Source organism: Thermothielavioides terrestris, chromosome 2 (genome assembly GCF_000226115.1).
Source record: "Thermothielavioides terrestris NRRL 8126 chromosome 2, complete sequence".
Classification (NCBI taxonomy): Eukaryota; Fungi; Ascomycota; class Sordariomycetes; order Sordariales; family Chaetomiaceae; genus Thermothielavioides; species Thermothielavioides terrestris.
This window is the reverse complement of record NC_016458.1, coordinates 661,283-678,821: the sequence shown is the minus strand read 5'-3', so window position 1 is coordinate 678,821 and position 17,539 is coordinate 661,283. Positions and strand designations below refer to the sequence as shown.

General features: G+C 58.0%; 7 protein-coding genes across 7 annotated transcripts; 5 read left to right on the top strand and 2 right to left on the bottom strand.

The window, feature by feature from the left end:
* THITE_2048153 (uncharacterized protein) lies at positions 1 to 1,591 on the top strand (the record flags this gene model as incomplete). Its single annotated transcript, XM_003651274.1, has 7 exons — positions 1 to 71; positions 211 to 428; positions 638 to 645; positions 764 to 821; positions 901 to 929; positions 1,003 to 1,233; positions 1,400 to 1,591. 7 exons carry the CDS (start codon positions 1 to 3, stop codon positions 1,589 to 1,591), a joined length of 807 nt encoding a protein of 268 aa, XP_003651322.1.
* Positions 1,592 to 1,717: 126 nt separating this feature from the next.
* THITE_2111434 (uncharacterized protein) lies at positions 1,718 to 3,370 on the bottom strand. Its single transcript, XM_003651273.1, has 6 exons — positions 3,034 to 3,370; positions 2,525 to 2,788; positions 2,396 to 2,455; positions 2,121 to 2,285; positions 1,991 to 2,058; positions 1,718 to 1,875 (listed from the first exon to the last, which is right to left on the bottom strand). The coding sequence occupies exons 1-6, from the start codon at positions 3,210 to 3,212 to the stop codon at positions 1,844 to 1,846; spliced, it is 768 nt and encodes a 255-aa protein (XP_003651321.1). The 5' UTR covers positions 3,213 to 3,370; the 3' UTR covers positions 1,718 to 1,843.
* A 783-nt stretch (positions 3,371 to 4,153) lies between these two features.
* On the top strand, positions 4,154 to 5,097 carry THITE_2111432 (uncharacterized protein). Its single transcript, XM_003651272.1, has 2 exons — positions 4,154 to 4,585; positions 4,724 to 5,097. Exons 1-2 carry the CDS (start codon positions 4,334 to 4,336, stop codon positions 4,883 to 4,885), a joined length of 414 nt encoding a protein of 137 aa, XP_003651320.1. The 5' UTR covers positions 4,154 to 4,333; the 3' UTR covers positions 4,886 to 5,097.
* Positions 5,098 to 5,116: 19 nt separating this feature from the next.
* THITE_2111431 (uncharacterized protein) lies at positions 5,117 to 7,284 on the bottom strand. The gene is made up of 2 exons (XM_003651271.1): positions 7,056 to 7,284; positions 5,117 to 6,982 (listed from the first exon to the last, which is right to left on the bottom strand). Exons 1-2 carry the CDS (start codon positions 7,069 to 7,071, stop codon positions 5,310 to 5,312), a joined length of 1,689 nt encoding a protein of 562 aa, XP_003651319.1. The 5' UTR covers positions 7,072 to 7,284; the 3' UTR covers positions 5,117 to 5,309.
* Positions 7,285 to 7,391: 107 nt separating this feature from the next.
* THITE_2111430 (uncharacterized protein) lies at positions 7,392 to 8,700 on the top strand. Its single transcript, XM_003651270.1, has 5 exons — positions 7,392 to 7,560; positions 7,642 to 7,968; positions 8,043 to 8,168; positions 8,237 to 8,281; positions 8,340 to 8,700. Exons 1-5 carry the CDS (start codon positions 7,558 to 7,560, stop codon positions 8,346 to 8,348), a joined length of 510 nt encoding a protein of 169 aa, XP_003651318.1. The 5' UTR covers positions 7,392 to 7,557; the 3' UTR covers positions 8,349 to 8,700.
* Positions 8,701 to 12,587: 3,887 nt separating this feature from the next.
* On the top strand, positions 12,588 to 13,989 carry THITE_37843 (uncharacterized protein; the record flags this gene model as incomplete). The annotated part of the gene is made up of 3 exons (XM_003651269.1): positions 12,588 to 12,770; positions 12,840 to 13,256; positions 13,333 to 13,989. 3 exons carry the CDS (start codon positions 12,588 to 12,590, stop codon positions 13,987 to 13,989), a joined length of 1,257 nt encoding a protein of 418 aa, XP_003651317.1.
* Positions 13,990 to 15,312: 1,323 nt separating this feature from the next.
* THITE_2111426 (uncharacterized protein) lies at positions 15,313 to 16,956 on the top strand. The gene is made up of 3 exons (XM_003651268.1): positions 15,313 to 15,712; positions 15,788 to 16,529; positions 16,601 to 16,956. The coding sequence occupies exons 1-3, from the start codon at positions 15,522 to 15,524 to the stop codon at positions 16,811 to 16,813; spliced, it is 1,146 nt and encodes a 381-aa protein (XP_003651316.1). The 5' UTR covers positions 15,313 to 15,521; the 3' UTR covers positions 16,814 to 16,956.
* Positions 16,957 to 17,539: the final 583 nt, after the last annotated feature.

Below are 17,539 nucleotides of genomic sequence, written 5' to 3'. Positions count from 1 at the left end.
ATGTCTGCTTCATCGGCACATCAGCACGAGGTCGCGATTTCTGCGTCGGGACATAACCAGGAATATTTCAAGTAAGTATGCTCACAAAACCGCCGCCGATGGCTATATTGTCGAGCCGGGACACGCCGACAGCTTTCTAGAACCCCCCGTCACCTCCGTCCCTCCCCCCTTTCTCAGACGGGACCCTGACGCAACTGATCCTTCCTCCAGTAAAGAGGCGGCAACCTACGACAGCAAGCATGAGAAGACGCTTAACAGGTTGATTGAAGAGATCCGTGCGCGACTCGACTTCATTGGCGCGGACTGGGTTGATGACGACGAGAGCGAAGACGACGATGGGAACGAAGACGACGGAGGCAAGAATGGTCAAGCGGCCCAAGCAGGGAAGACTGTGAGACTGTTGGACTATGCTTGCGGAACCGGTGTCGGTATGTTCGCTCTCTCCCAGCACCGTTGTTCTGCCCGGTTCTTTTCGACTCCCTTTCATCTCTCCCCTCTCCCCGGCCCCAAGCTCAGCGAATCGTGGGTGAGGCAATGTTCGGCCGCGGGAGGATGCTTGTCTCCCTGCCCTGCTCTCCAAGTTTCAAGTCCGATGAAAACCAAGAATATCCGGATCGCTGACGAAATCCCGCCGCAGTATCTAGGGTAAGAGACATCGCGGGATGCTCGCGGCGTAGTGCACTTGACCCCCGGCCAAGGCAGCAACGCAGGAGACGTCCCTCCTCCGCAGCCCGTGCTCTGAATTCTGATCACCCTGCCACAGGCGCTCGCTCCTTACACCACGCAATGTGTCGGCATCGATCTGTCAGAGAACATGGCAAGTTGCTCCTCCTCGGCGGCCACTCCAACTCAGAGTCCCTCCTGCTCTCGGGCTCGGTGCAACTAACTCTCACCAGGTAGCTGCCTACAACGCCCGCGCGGAGAACCAGGTATGTGATGTTAACTGGCCATCCCGTTTGTTCTGGTCCCCATATTTCCTCCAGGCCGACTGACGCCATCCAGGGCCTCACCCACTCGGAGATGCATGCCTACCAAGGCAACCTCTGCGTTCCCGAGGACCCCAACCCAGCGGCGTTTGCCGCGCCCGAGTTCTTCTCCTTTGACGTGGCCGCCGTCGGGCTCGGGTTCCATCACTTCGATGACCCGGCCCTGGCGGCTCGCCGGCTGGCCGAGCGGCTCAAGACGGGAGGCGTGCTCGTGATCTTGGATTTCTTCGCCCATGACAAGCCGGATGTAAGTCTCTTCCTTGGCCCTCGCAGCAACAATTTCTTCTCCGCCCCTGGTCCCCTCGATTTGCCGGTCTTGAGGCTCGGCTCCAGGGAGAGCGGACCATCGGGCACATTAATGGACTGAGGTATCATTGACCCCCGTAACGCAACATGCTGACTGCCATGTGCAGCCCTCGCATCCGGCCACGCAGACCGTCACGCACCACGGCTTCTCCGAGGAGACGATCAGGCGCATCTACGAGGAGGCTGGAGTGGGAAAGGATTTCGCGCTGGTGGAGGCGGGTGTGGTGTTCCACTTCTCCAAGGAGAACGGCACCGAAGTGAGGAGGAGGATCTTCATCGCGCGCGGGACCAAGGCTTGAAATTGGGGGGGAACAGAATCAATGTTTACTGGCCTAAGGGGGAATCAGTTTAGAGATCGTGACAGCGCCAGAATCACACCGATCACACCGCTGCGAATTGAGATACAACAGTTCGCGTTCTATGTCTATCCAAACGCTGAATGAATGGGGTAATCAGAGGAAGAAAGTAGTCCATGGCCGCGTCTCGTTGAACGCTTGACTGCCCGTGTCGGTGGTGTAGGGATTCTAGTGAGGTTAGGCAGCCCATGTATTTCACGCGCCCTCGTTCAGTTTCTGCTGCACTTCTTCAGCCCACATGTTAGCGGAAGCCGCTGGTAGAATTAAGAGTAAGGTATCGAAGATCCTTGGAATAGGAACACTGCCCCGGCGACCAAAACGCCATCCGGCGGGTTAACGTACCTGGGAGGTCCACGATGAAGGCACCGCCGAGGAGGATGGCTGGTTCGTTGATATTGTGGTGCTCGTAGCTTCAAGCATAGAAGTTCAGCAGTGAGATTAAAGAAGTAGGAGTGGCGGTACTCATACTCACCTCAAAGTACCGACACCACCTGCTTCTAGAAGGAAAGAAGGCCCGCCATCAAGAGACTGGCCAGCCCAATGCTGCGCAAATGCCCGGAGGATGTGGCCGTGGGCGACTATTAGAACGTCGCCGTTCGCCGCCTCCCCCTTTGGCTTGCTCATCACCGGCGCATGCCTGTTCGACAATGCGAGTCAATACTTCTTCCCTAATCGGGCCATCGGGAGCAACCACGAGCTACCCGAAACCGCAATCGGGCAAAAATAGAGAGCTCGGATGTCACGGACCACTTCTCACGGATCTCCTTGATGAGCCGGTCAAGGCGCTCAGTGATGTCTGACGGGCTCCTGCGATGAGCGTAAGATGAATGAAACTGGCAAATGCCTAGAGCAGAGAGCGGGGAAACGAGGACTCACTCTCCCCCTGGGCAGCCGTCTCTCCAGATATCCCAGTTAGGATCTAGGCCCTGCTGCTTCCGGAGTTCTTTGATCTGCGGCGTGGTGATGCCCTCGTAGTCGCCGTAGTCCCATTCCCGGATGTCCTCGGTGACTTCAATCTTGGCCTCACACCGGCGGCCCTCACAGAAGGGTTCGCCATGGGCGTTCCACGGCAGTTGCTCCTTGTGGACCAGGTTGAGCAGCTCCAGCGTTCGCTGCGCCCGCCGTCTCGGAGACACGTAGCTGTGACACAGTCAATGCCTGGCGTGAGCGGTCTGGGGAATAAAACACGCCATGCATTGAAAAGACGCCGGGACGGCGCAGGTGGATCGGCAGGTCACCTGGCGATCCGGCCTGTCTATGCCGTGGCGGGCGGGAAGCCAAGCACGCCACGGCCGCTCGTCTTTGCGTGCATCCCACGTCCGAGGCCCGGACGATGGAATAGAGGCAAATAGGGAGCCGTGGCCCTACCGTCGGAGGAAACTCACATGTGGGCCAGTTTGCTGGGAACAATCAAACGGTCGTTGCCGACAAGCGCCTTTCCCGTTGCCAGGACCCGCTTTTCGCCGTTGGCCGTCAGGGGGATATCGGTCGACCCGGTGTGGCGGCCGTTGAGCGACCACTCGGTCTCGCCATGGCGGACGATGAAGACGCGCGGAGTGGACATGGCTGCGGGTCAGCAACCTGATCGCCCGGGCCGGGGGAAGGGTCACTGCGCCGTGCGGAGACAGGATGCTGTGAAACTGAGACAGCAGGCCGATGCGATGGACATCAAACAGACCGGGCGGTAGCGACAGCCGAGAGGGGCCGCTCCTGAGGGGCCAGGGTCTGATTCTGGATTGGAGAGGGCCGATGCGCGCAGGCTTGGGATGAATGGCGGCTCGTCGCGGCTTGGCCCGAGGGGCACGAACCGTTCCAGCTTGTCCTCACCACTCGAGGAATAAGCGAATCGCAGGCGCCCGAGAGCTCGCTTACCCCAGAGGCTCAACAAGCTTGGAACGCAGAATTGGACGGTCTCAGGGGGTGTGCAGCAGAAACGCACGACGAAACAACAGCAACCAAAGGCCGCGGACGCAGCTCGATCGCTATAAGACGCATTGGTCTTGAAGCCTCGTCTGGGCACCGGACTAACTTTGTCATTAACACTGCAGGGCGATTATTCAGACCACGAACTCGCCGGATTCTCACATATCTTTCGTCACTGCTGAGAGGAACCAAAGCAGCAACGGGAAGAAGCGCGCCAAGCAGCCGGCAGCGGGAAATGTGGAACCGATTTTTGGCGCGAGCAGGCGCTGATTCGCCCAGCTGGGCCGCTGGAATCGAGCTGATGCCTTACCCCTCCTGCAACGGCCCGGCACGGTTGCGCCAAGCGCCGCCGGATTTTCGGCCGAGATGCACCGCGACTCTTTCTCCACAGAGCTGCGAGAGCAGTGACGAAGAGGACGACGACGTCGAAGCCCGCCATATCAATGCCCGGCGGAGTGAAATCAGGGCGAGGAGATTGACAAGTCCGCTGCGCGGTCTCGGCGTGGGAGCGGAATCGGGGTTGGAGAACAAATACCTTCATCACGGCTTGGGGCTTGCATTCAACCACTTCTCCGGTGGCAGCCGCCGCCCAGCCCCGACGCTTCTGCACCGTGACAGGCCCACGAGGCCGAGGACAACCAAGGTCGAAGACTGCAAAATCATCTGGCGCCAGTATTGGGATTGATGGGCCCGAGCCTCCCCGCCTTTGCCATTGCGAGGGTGAAATCACCTCCTGTTTCTTTTATTCCTCCTCCCACCATTATGCCGCCATCACCGCCAGCTGCGCGAGCAGCAGCAGCAGCAAAAGCCGCTGCCTCGGCCGCCCGAGCCGCCGCGAGGACGGCATCAACACCCTCCAGAGCATCGCCATCACCGGCGGGAGCAGCCGCCGCGTCACAATCCAGACAGACCCCGAAATGGAAGGTCATGCTCTGGACGGGCCTCTTCGCCGCCGTGACCATCACCGCCACCATCTACGGCGCGGGGCTCAAGACGCAGCAGGAGTGGAAGGCCGTACGTACCTACCTACCTACCGCCCCTCTCCCACCCCAACATGGACCGAACCCGAAAATAAAAACCTGCCCCGGCCCCGGCCCCGCAATCCTGTTGTTCCCTGGTCTATCTGCTAGTTCACTCACACGTTCCCAACAGGAGAAAAAGAGAGTTACGGAGGCCACGCTGGAGGAAAAGGTGGCGATTCTCGAGCAGCATCGGGCAGATCTGGAGAGGCGCAAGGCCGAGATCGAGGACAAGCTAGCTGGGGTGCGGGCGCGGATTAAGGCTGCTGATGAAGGACACGGCCCGGGAGGTTGAAAAGGGAAGGGGGGCGTGAAGGACATGCGGCCGACCATCACGTTGAGGGATGTTGAACTACCCTTAAACGGGTTGCTTGTTAGGACCGCCACGGTGTTGAGGCCTCATTATGGGCGGTCTTGCAGTTGGGAAGTCTGGCTCGCCCAAGTTGCATTACTCTGGAGAGTCGGACCGGGCTGCGGCTCCTCGCGGCCATGTTTGCATATTGGACATATCACTCAAATCAGATATCAGATACCCCGAGCAATCTTTCATGAGTTCGGACACTTTGTCTAACATAGCGTGGCCGGTCTACCAGATGTGGTCCTGCAAGATGACAACTTCATTGCCCTCCGTACGCCCCGGCGCCGGTGTAGATTCAGCAGCCAACGCCGTGCCCGTCTGTAGCCCACATCCCCCGAGAAATTAGCAAGTCAGACCTCACTTATTCCATCACACCTTCGGCGGTAGGAAGGGGAATGGCCTTGTAGAGGAGGATGAGCGCCGAGTGCGACTCGCCGCCGCCCGCCAGCGCGTCGATCTTGTCCGACGTCACTTCGGTCACTTTATCGTCGTTGAACCACCACCACTTGCCGTCCTCCTCGCCGATCTTGCCGGTGACGGGATCCTTGGGGCCCGTCTTTTTGACGTACGCCGTGTAGTGGCCGCTGTCGGCGCTGGCGCCCTGGTGAGTGACGACCGCGCGGAGCTCGTAGAGGCCCGAGTGGTTGGCGCCCTCGTCTTTCCGGAGATCCGGATCGATCAAGGCGTTCAGCTCCTTTTTGGACTCCAAGAGCGCCGCCTCCTTCTCCGCCTCCCACTCGGCCTCCGTCTTGAACGTCTCGGCCATCTCAACGTCGCCGTCCGCCGACTTGGCGGGCTTCTTGTCGTCCTTCTTGTCGTCCTTCTTGTCGTCCTTCTTGGCGCCTTCCTTCTTCTCGCCCGGTACTTCGCCGTCCAGCATGTGGTTCTTCTTTCGGCGCTTGCGAGCCCGCTCAATGTCCTCCTCATCCTTGCGCACCTCGCGCACCTTGTCTCGGACAGGGATGAGGGCCTTTTTCAGCTCGTCCGTGCAGAACTCGACGGCATCCAGCTCGTGCGGGAACGTCACCTTGCGCATGATCTTGGCCTTCTTCTGGACGTCGCGCTTCCAGAAGAAGCGCACAAAGTGGACAGTGAGATACTTTGGTAGCCGCGAGATCCTGGACGTCTTGGTGTACGTGGCATCCCTGCCCAACACCTCCGATCGCTTCTCGATCTTCTCCGTTAGGCCGCTCACGAGGCCATCCCTCAAGTGAGCAGTCTGACTATCGATGTGGCAGTTGAGCTTGAGAAACGTCTCCTTGGCTGAGGTTGGTTGCTCGCCACCCTCGCGGGCCTCGGGCTCGTTGCATTCAAGCGTGCTGGAGAACTCCCCAGCCATGTATTTGTCCACGAAGGACCCGGCCCTGGCGGTGTCGCCTTCGGCCGGTTCAGGCCCCCGAAGCTTTTGTCTCAGCTGCGAAACGATCTGGGACCACGCCTCCTCGGCATCCTGCTGGGCGTAGCCCGGCCCTTTCTTCGAGCGCTCGGCGAACTGGGGATAGGTCACCCGCAGAGCATTCAGAAACGTGAACGGCGACATGCCGCCTTGTGTCTCTGACATGTCCTTGAAGAGGTCCTTGAGCTGGTTCGTGATGTCCAGCTGAGGAATTTCCGACATGGACGTGTGTTTGTGCTTCGCAAGAGCATCCTGGAGCTCAGGAATGGAGCGCAGAGCCTGTAGCGTCGAGTTGAGGTAGCAGGTGTTGCCGAGATTGACCAGGCCAGCGGGGATGGCTCCGGCCTGCTGCGCGGCCTCGGCCTCGGTCATGTCTTCGAGGAACTTGATCTTCTCGGTCGGCCGCACGATCTGGCCCCCGCCCTCGCCTGGCGTACCCATCATCATGATGACCTGGCCGGGCTTCAGCCCGAGCTTGCTCAGGTCGGTGTCATCCTTGAGTTGACCGCCCTTGATTAGAATCTTCTGCCGCTCAGGCTCGACGCCGGTGAGACTGAACAGTTGATACTTGAGAAGCTCGCCAGTCGCAGACGTGTCAACCTCGACGTCGTACTTTTTGCCTTGGTGCTTTATTACCACTGGGGAACAGGTTCGGTTAGCCCAGCGTGGAACGGAGTCCGGAGGGCCCAAGGAAAGGGAGCAGCAACCTACCGTTGACGGTTGCCATCTTTCAAGGTGGGGGCTTGGAGCTGCGGCCAGAAAGGGAAAGGAAATAAAAAAAGGGAGGGACTGGTAATGGCTGAGAGGAGATACTGTCAGGCTCAGGCAGCCAACCCTCTTTTATGTTGTATAGGTGTCGTGCCCAACAGTCAAGCCTGCGCTTCCAAAGCCACCGGGTGGCGGATGTTGTGCAAGGGTGAAGCGCGGGGTGCGAAGGTGAAGAAACCGTGGACCCCTGCGAGCTCAATCAACCTCAGGTAACTCGGTACTTGGGATTACGTAACAAGGGTGGCCTTGTGCCTTGCGGTATGCGAGCGGGCCTGGTGCCCCGCCTCCATCCGCAGGTACCCTACCGACATCAGGAGTACTCAGCCGGCTCCTGCCACACTGCCTGGGATTACAACACACCGGCAACACTGTCAGCAAGCCGAATTGCTGGGCCGTAGATGGCCCATTGCTGGACTCAGGCGCGCAACCTATCAGCACCAGCACCATGGTGAGATTTGACCACACGATTATCCCTGTGTTGATGCAACGTGCACTGCAGGACGAAGCTGACCCGTTGCTCCCCGAACAGTCGCAGTCGCTCCGTCCGTACCTCCAGGCTGTCCGCAGCAGTTTGACGGCTGCTCTCTGTCTCTCCAACTTTGCGTCGCAAACAGCGGAGCGGCACAATGTTCCCGAGGTCGAGGCGCGGACATCGCCCGAGGTGCTGCTGACGCCGCTGACCATTGCGCGGAACGAGAACGAGCGCGTGCTCATCGAGCCCAGCATCAACAGCGTACGCATCAGCATAAAGATCAAGCAGGCCGACGAGATCGAGCACATCTTGGTCCACAAGTTCACCCGCTTCCTGACCCAGCGCGCTGAGTCCTTCTTCATCCTTCGGAGGAAGCCCATCAAGGTTGGAAACTGCCCCCCCGACGCCCCGCTTGCATGTTCCGGGCGATCCCATGAGACTGACGGCACGGGCGCCAGGGATACGATATCTCCTTCCTTATCACGAACTTCCATACCGAGGAGATGCTGAAGCACAAGCTGGTTGACTTCATTATTCAGTTTATGGAAGAGGTGGATAAGGAGATTTCGGAGATGAAGTTATTCGTATGCTATGCTTCCTCCACCATCCGCTTTACCGCGCCTGTTGCACCTGGCTGACGCTCTGGTAATAGTTGAATGCGCGGGCGCGTTTTGTAGCGGAGTCCTTCTTGACACCGGTAAGTCTTTTCTACCATTGCCAAGCTCGTTCTGGCTTTCTGTCTGACCGGCCTCTAGTTCGATTGAGAGAAACGGCGCTCAGGCTGTCAATGAGAACACGATTTATACCATGAGCTTTGAGTCGTGTCGAACGTTGACCTCGAGGACGTAGTCTTGGTTCTCAATCATCGCGGTCTGTGGTTCTGGCGAAGGGTATCCTGCCCGGGATCAGAACATGACCGGGACAATCCGCGCTTGACGTTCACGGTGGCATGCTTGGGGAGGCCATCCCGGCATCTTGCCCATACCCATGCTTGTCCACGATAAAACTCAAGTTCTGGCTACTGGATGGGCTGATGATCACTACACCGGCATACTAACATCCCCCAGGTAGGGTCCAGGCGACCCTGAGGTCTCTACTCTAGTGCGATTGTCATTATCCCGTCCAGACTATCGAAACAGCTGCAAGCCCGACTCTCTCTCTGGCCGTCGCAAGTCAGAGTTCGAGGATCGCACCCACTTGCCGACCCTCGACTCTCGGCTGCGATCTCATTCCGAACGCTAACTGAAACTTCTCCATACACCCTGAGTATACTAATCCCTTACAGTCTTGTCCGCAATCAGGGTCCAAAGGCTCGTTTGATCCTTAGCGGAGTCCGACTTCCGATGTCCCTCGAGATTTCATCTTCCAACGTCCTTCACTATCCGCGTCGACCTCACCTCCACCGTCCGCTGCTACTCCCTCGACCGACGGTCTTCAGACCCACCTGCATGCAGCTGCCTGTCGAGTTGTTGGCACGTCAAGGTCTGCGCCCTCGTCCAAGCGTGTAGCGATATAGTGAAAACGTGAACGACCTCGGTCCCGCTGATCCAGTCTCCCGAGGCATGCCCTCTTGATGGTCGAGTCTAAAGGAGAGGTGCAGGTTGGTCACCCTTCTGGTCATCCTTCTGGTCACCCTTTGTTGACCATCGAGAAGCGTAGTACTGCTCTCTCATTCAAAGCACCCTGTTCTAAGACACTGCAGGCTTCGCTAACGTGGAGCACTCTACAGATTTTTGAATTCAGCGTTAAATCTTTCTCTTGTTGATGCCCTTTCATATTGCGTTCGGGTGCTCAGAGACTGCTCGTTCTCCAGTCTTCGTGTTTCAAAACCTGACATGCACTTGCTGACGGCCACTTGTTCATCCCGCTCCCAGCGTGCTTGATCCCACTGGCGGTGGTTGGAGTTATTTATCTCGTTCCGTGCTTTGTCGAGCAGGAGCATGGTGGCTCCACTTACGTTCCGGTTCTTCACCCCGGGAAATTCTATTGTCACTATTCTGTTGCTATTGTGTTTAGTTCAAAAGTCCCATCCGTCAACCTATACTCTTGTCCGCTGGTGCATGCCCTTGCCCTTCCGCCGGAAAAAAATGCATTCAATTACGCGCTTCCTATTGTCTTCCCCCGTCGTGACTTCCATCCCCCCTTATTGTACGTGTTCGAGTCACCTAATGCCTCCAAGTCGCTGTTCCCACGACCCCCTTATTGTTCCCTCTCCCACATTCTCCCTTGCTATCTTTGCCACCAATCCTGTCATCGACAACTCTTCGAACTTCTCCGTCTCTCATCAACCGTTTGTCTAGCAGACATTGCCCCATTGCCCGTATCGATTTCTTCGAGGTCAGTGTTTCATCTCCGCAACGATTAGTGCCCCTCTGACATACTTCCGGGACCTAGCGAGACACTGTTCTGTCCTTCTTCTCGCCATATACGCTCAGCAGAGTGTCATCCCAATATCACCATCTACGATTCTCAGCAAGTACCTACCCAACATCATAGGCCGGTCCTCAAGGTATGTCTTGGAGCCGCTACAATCGGCTCTATCCTCAACCCTCCCCAATATCTATGCACAGCCCATGCCAGCTTCTTTTCCCAACCACATCCTCTCCTCCACCCTCCCCAATATCTATCCACAGCCCATGCCAGCTTCTTTCCCCAAACACGCCCTCAGCTTCTTTCCCCAAACACATTCTGGTCGGTCGTCACGGTCTTCTTTCCCCCACCACATCCTCGTCAATCTCCGCGATCTTCTTTCCCCAACTACCACCTTGTCGATCGTTGCGGTCTTCTTTCCTCCACCACATCCTCGTCGATCGTCGCAGTCTTCTCCTTGACGGCTGTTTTAGCCGCTGCTGCGCACCATACCCCCAGTTCAACTGCTCACTTGAGGTTTTCATCCCGACAACCTCACCACCCAGCCGCTTCACCGTGTCTCCTTTGAGCAATCCCCTGGCCCAGATCACCTTGCGGTAACCACGCGTCGTCCCCGCGGATTAGCGTGGCCCTCTTCCCATCGTTCGCGTGCGGCCGTCAGCCCTGCCGTCTTCCCTTCCTGGCTTTACCACACTCTCCAGCATCTCCGGGGCCCGGGCGGTCATCTCATCGACCTCTCTCACCCACGTTCGAGGTATGTATTTCTTCGATACGTTTGTTACGGCCGCCTTCTCCTCCACTGTTCCTTCGCAGTCGCTTTCAACATCCCGTTCCGCCGTCCCTTCTGCCATCCTCAACTTGGTCCCCGGTGCCTACCCCAACATGCCCAACAACCTGCCTCCCAGATATTTATTCTAGCCATTGATCTCGCACTCTTCTACACTCTCTTGCACACCCTCTTCCAAAAATCCCTTCCACACTCACTCTTTTTCCACCAGCTTCAACTTGGCCCCAGCTTCCACCCTGCGTTCCAATATTTATTCCAAGCATCGCTCGCACTCTCTTCCACTTCCTCTCCCCACCACAACACACAAAGTTGCGACTGGCTTTTCGCCTGCCCGCTCTTCACTTCTCTTCCCCAAGTGGCCCTTCCCAGCCGCCAGCTCCTCCCCCTCCATCTACCAGGTTAGATAATCGCTACCTGCGCAGTGCTATTATTATTATTATTACCGATATTCTTTCCTCAACTGCGACCCCAGCAACATTGCTCTGCAGTCGCGATGTGGCCCAGGCAGCAGGGTGCTACCCGTTCGGCTTCCCTTTTCTTACGTTCCAAGCGTTTCTCGCCAGCTGCTGCCCACTGAACCTGATCGCTGACTTTCAATTCTCTAGAGCCGAGCTTCCCATTTCCCTCTCTGACCTGGCCCTTTAGGATGGCGACCGGCGCAAACGATAGAGGCGAGTCGACCGCCGAAGCTTTGCTGCCCAAGCAGAATTCCAAGAGCCGCTTTGCCATGTTCGTCGACTCTGGCGATACCGAGGACACTGGTGGCGGCGTCTTGCTTCGCGATTTCGAGGACAACAGCAACGCGACTTCGACCCCGACTGCAGGCTGTGCCCCTTCGCGCCATGTAGGCGCTCACTCCCGCAAGGATATGTTGTCGGCTGATGCAAACCTCGCCAACACGTCTTCGTCCGCTCACCGCAACCCGATTGCGCCCATCGGAACTGGGCGGTACTCGGAGACCACCCCTAAGAGCAATGCCGGTGGTCGGCTGAATGCCCGTGCCAACACCTTTGTACGTGCTGGCTCCTTGATCTCTCTCTTCTTCACTTACCTCTGGCCGATTGTTCGTTGCTAATGGTGTTACCCAGACGAGCACGATGTCGACGGTCAACAAGACCCGTGAACAGGACTCCACGGCTTCCAACGCCAAGGTCATCGCAGCAAGCAGCCTTCAGAACTGGGCTGGCGCAACGGTAAACGACCCTCTGACCTTGACCCTGAATTGCGGAACTGATAGGCTTTGCAGCTTGGTGCCCGTTCCCAGACGAACGCGCCTCAGGGAATACAGCCAAGCTACAGCCAGGGCTGGAATACTCACTACGACAAAACCCCGAGCATCAATCGCACCTCGGTGCAGTATCCGCAGATGGCCAACACCTCGAGCAACCCTTGGGGGACCACGCCGGTGACTTACAACCCTGCGAGCGTCGCTTATAACACTCCACAGCCCTCGGGATACGGCGTCAAGCATGGAACGGCTCCGGGTTCCAACTTTCCTTACATGAGTCCGGTCACGACGCCCTCTCACGCGCCCAAGAAGGTCGGCGAGAATCAGATGTTCACCCCTGCGTCAGTCTTCCCCCCCAATCAGTACAACCAGACTGAGCCTCGTAACTTTGCGCCGCGTGCCGCCGGGACGCCCCTGTACTTGCCGCCGCCCCCGGCATTCAGCCTTCTCCCGGACGCTGGGTGGAAGAAGAACCCAGGCCCCAACCCCATGGAGCCGAATGCCGACCCCTTCGTGTCCCCGACGGCAAGCAGCGCCACTGCGTTTCCGAGTTTCTCTCAGGCCCTTGCCCTTCCTCAGCTGCCGGAGGACAACATGCCGACCTTGATGCCCCGCCAGATGTTCTATGTCCCGGCCTCGGCCGAGATTCGCGCCCTTCGTTCGGCACAGCTCAACAAGCTCACCGAGGGTCCGGCGGGCGTGCCGAGCCAGGACGTCGGCCTGAGCGAGCAGAACTTCCCGTTCATCGACGCCACGACCCAAGGTGGTCCCGTGAGCCACGGAGTCATCAAGATCAAGAATGTATGCCGCTTCACGCCGCTCCGCAAGCCCAAACAGTTCTCGCCCATCTGACTAACGTGTCTACTCTAGATCCCCTTTGCTACTAAGCGCGCCGAGATCATTGCCTTCCTCGGGCGCAATTCCAGGATCCTCAACGACAACCAGGAGCCGGTGCACATCATCATGGAGCGTGTTTCCTCCAAGACCCAAGACTGCTACGTCGAGTTCATCACCCCGCAGGACGCCATTCGGGCCGTCGAGCGACATAAGGACAACATTCAAAAGGGCCGCCCCGCTCGCCTGGGGGACCGTCCCGTTGAGATCCAGTTGTCCAGCCAGGCTGCTCTCATGCAGGATCTGTTCCCGCTTGCTAGCGGCGTCTACTGGGATAACGCGAAGCCGGTGATCCAGGCGCCGGTCGAGGGCCAGCCGTGGAAGACGTTCAAGGGCTTCGTGACCGAGGAGGAGCTGACAATGCTTGTCAAGCACGTCGAGATGCCCCAGCGCGTGAGTTCCCATTTTCCCGTTGTTTTCCGTGAGAAAGAAGGCTCCGCAGCATGCTAACCCTGCACGCCAACCGCAGTCTCCGTACTCCAAGGAGTGCCCCCAGCGGCCCTATGAGTGCATGATCTCGACAATCAAGAAGTTCCCTTGGTACATGTCGGACTACATCACGGTCGCGCAGCGGCACTCCATCGTGGAGGGCACCATGAAGATGATCGTCCTGCTGCAGCAAGCTCTCCAGCGCGGCAACCGCATGCAGGAGACCATGATCAACGAGCAGCTCCTGAAACGCCTGGTCACGGCCGCCATGCTCTGCCCCGGTTTCTCGGTGGTGCAGAAGGATAACATCGCCGTGCTCGCTGGGATGGAGCCGGAGCGTGCCCGCATGTTCAACCAGCCGCGCTTCGCGGAGGAGTGGGTTCACCTGCACACCATCTGCCCCCGCCCGGGCATCCCGCTCGACGTGCTGGAATGGTACATCGCCGTCATCCGCGAGGAGACGACCCGCTACATCCACTCCAAGTCCGCGGCCGAGCGCAACGAGATCCAGCGCAAGGCATGCTTCACCTCCCTCTACTTCGGCTACATCTGGTGCGAGACCAACCTGCCGGTCGGCAAGGCGCTGGAGAACCTCACGCTGGCGAAGGTGGCACGCCAGGAGCTTTGTGCTCTCCAGCAGGTGCTTCGTCGGGTGTTTCCCCGTGGCCCGACCAGACAGCTTGAGGCGTCCCATTAACTGAGGGAGGAGGAGCCCTGTGCTCTTGGAGGAGCCCTGTGCTCTTGGGGAGTTCCCAAGACTGCTGGGGCTTTCTTTCTTTTTTTCTTCTCGGACAACCGCGATCTGATGTTTTTGTTTCGCGATACCATCTCGCCCGCACTATGCATCACAGTTGATTTTCATTGGCCAAGCAGGCCTGTCGCGATCCCAACTCGGTCGCGATCTGATCTTCAGAAGGTTCCGGAAGTCGGGATCCCATCTTCGTCGGCTCTGTCCGCGGGAACCGCGATCTGAATTTCTCGACGATATTTCGGACATCCGAACTAGTCTCCATTCTAGCTCACCAACCGCGATCTGATGTGCTAGAGCCGCGCACCCCAACTACAAATCAGGTCGATTCATCCCGACACAAATCAGATTGATTTGACGAGCGCTCACAAGCGTGCAGCGCCAGTTCATTTCTCCGCAATTTCCTTCGGTAAAGGGCTCTTTTCTTTCTTTTTCTTCCACTGAACGACATGGCCCAGGAGTGCTGGGTTTTTGGTCGTCTTTTCGACACCGCACACTATGCAGGCCGGGCGTACCACGAATCAAGGGGCAGATGCTATTCGTTGATCTGTCCTGGTGGTCACCGGTCTAGCAGTAATATCGTGAAAAAGGAACCAAAAAAGGAGAAAAATCGAAAAGAAAAAAAATCATAAAAAAAAGGACCTAGGTCAATGATATGACCGCCGTTTTTCTGGCCAGGACAGGAACTACACTAGGGCGCTAGGGGTAGTTCGGGGAGCCATGATGGCCAAAGCCAGGATGTGGACCCGCCAGTCTCAGGGGTCGACCCCTTTATGGGACGGCCAGCGTTGTGGTGTGGTCAGGAATGGTGGATGGGATGGGCCTCTCGAGACTCGCCTTTCTCGCCCCCTTTTTTTGGGCTTTTCGCAGGTAACGGGACTCGCGGACATACAGCATAGTTAACTCAAAAATTCCCAAACGTCTCCTTCCATTAAAAAACTACAGTGAAAAACTTGCGCCTTTTGACGTTGTTTGCTGTGGCATTAGTGGAGTTTGCCCACGGCGGCTCTGATTTGGACTTGCAGTGATGTTCTGGAAGCTCTCCTTTTTCAGTAAACAAATGCGAGAAAGCCAGCCATTCTGGCGTGAGCGAGAATGCTTGCTGAAGAAAGGGTCCGTGCAGAACACCACCGTAGTGACCAGTGAACGACCTCACGTGATGACGTGCACACAGCACCGCGCCACCCGAAGATTAACCGCCGGAGCCAATGAGCGTGTCTCGCTCACTGACGCAAAAAAGTTCAAGAACACTTGCACTCCTTATCTCATCCAATATTATCGATGCCAGTTGATCGCTCTCGGTCTAGTTTTGCGACGGGCTTCCCACGTCGACAACAGCAATGCAGATCGCCTAGTTTGGACTTCAAGAGAGGCAAAGGGGGCATTTCGGCATTAGTCTTGTGGATCTGCCGGGACGCTAGTTTCCGACCGATCTCCCTTCGATCTCCCTCCTCCCTTGCCGAAGCGCCCGGGAAGCGACCATGGCTTCCGCCTCTGCCGCCAGGGCGATGCCTGGTAGCCCCGAGAAGACCACATCGCACGGCGATGCCCCCCTCACTCAGTCGCGTGAGACAGGCGACATCAATCCCGAGTCGCGCCAAGGGGACCCAATCGTCAACCGCCGCAGGGCAACGCCCTTTGCAAAGTCATGGGCGCACATGGTGGCGGGAGGGTAAGGCTGCCGGGGATGTCGAATGCTGGAATCTAGCGCGGCTCGTGCCATACTGATCTTGCCTTCTGCCACCAGAATCGGGGGCATGACGGCTGCCACGCTGACCGCACCGCTTGATGTGCTCAAGACGCGACTTCAATCCGACTTCTATCAAGCGCAGATCAAAGCCTCCAGGGCTGCACACCCGGCATCCATGAACCCGTTGCGGGCGGTCGCATTCCACTTCAGCGAAACCGTATCTATCCTCGGGTCCGTCTACCGCCAGGAAGGACCACGCGCGCTCTTCAAGGGGCTCGGCCCGAACCTCGTCGGGGTCATCCCCGCCCGCTCCATCAACTTCTTCACGTACGGCAACGGCAAGCGCATAATCGGGGAGTACCTCAATGACGGCAAGGACTCGGCCTGGGTGCACCTCAGCGCGGCCGCCCTCGCCGGCATCGCCACCAGCACAGCGACGAATCCCATCTGGATGGTCAAGACGCGCCTACAACTCGACAAGAACATGGCGATAGAGAGCGGCGGTGTCGCCAAGAGGCGCTACAAGAACAGCGTGGACTGCATCCGGCAGGTGCTGCGCGAGGAGGGCGTCCGGGGCCTCTACAAGGGCATGAGCGCGAGCTACCTGGGCGTGGCCGAGTCGACCATGCACTGGATGCTCTACGAGCAGATCAAGCGGTCGCTGGCCAGGAGAGAGGAGCGCATCGTACTCAGCGGCAGGCCGAAGAACTGGTGGGATCACACGGTCGACTGGACCGGCAAGTTCGGAGCTGCGGGCTTTGCGAAACTTGTCGCGGCTGTCCTGACCTACCCACATGAAGTATGGGTCCCCCCGCCTTTCTCGCCTTCCGTCACGGGCAACAGAAACGCTGACTGACTTTTTGTTGGCAGGTTGCTCGCACCCGCCTGCGGCAGGCCCCCATGGCCGATGGCCGGCCCAAGTACACCGGCCTCATCCAATGCTTCAAGCTCGTCTTCAAGGAGGAGGGCATGCTCGGCCTCTACGGCGGCATGACCCCGCACCTGCTCCGGACGGTGCCTAGCGCGGCCATCATGTTCGGCATGTACGAGAGCATTCTCCGACTCCTCAACACTCCGGCATGACCTACCCCGCCGGATCCGTCGCCCCTCGCCCGTCGTCTCGCTCTGGCGCTGCAGCAGACACCTCGGCCCTTCGAACAAACTGTACACCACCATGTAAAATTACTAATCACACTTAGCATCCGACGACCTGGGCGCGGCCCGTACCGTCTGGGGCGTCGTCCCCATCTTATCCGGGCGGGATTTCCTTTTCCAGTGGACGTCACCAACAAACGCCGCTCAAAACACCCCGCGCCCCTTGTGAATTCTCGACAGATACCCTACTGTCATGTACCCTCTTGCGATCACCTATAGAAAAGGGAACCATAGATCGGATCGGTCGGGGCTGCATCTACTCTGCTTTTTTTCTTTCTTTGTATTTTCTCTGTCTACACCCCTTTTCTTGCATTCAGCAGGTTGTGTTTGGCGTTTTGGGGAGCATGGGGGAATGCGTGAAGATAAAAAACGGGCGGTTGTCAACATGGTTGACGGACGGCACATGGCCAGGAGAAGTTGCGTGGGGTGTGTACGATTCGGCGGACTTCGGACGGGGCTTGCGTTGCATCCTTCTTCACTTTGCGGGGGACTGAACGAACGCTGGCATGGAAGTGTACGATGAGGCGGTTCAGAAAGGGAAGATGCATACTGGCAACGGCAGGTCCATGACGAGGACAGAAGCTGGAAAGGCGCTGGATGCTTCATGTTGGATGCTGGATGCTGGGTTGGATGGAATGATGGATATCCCCTCCA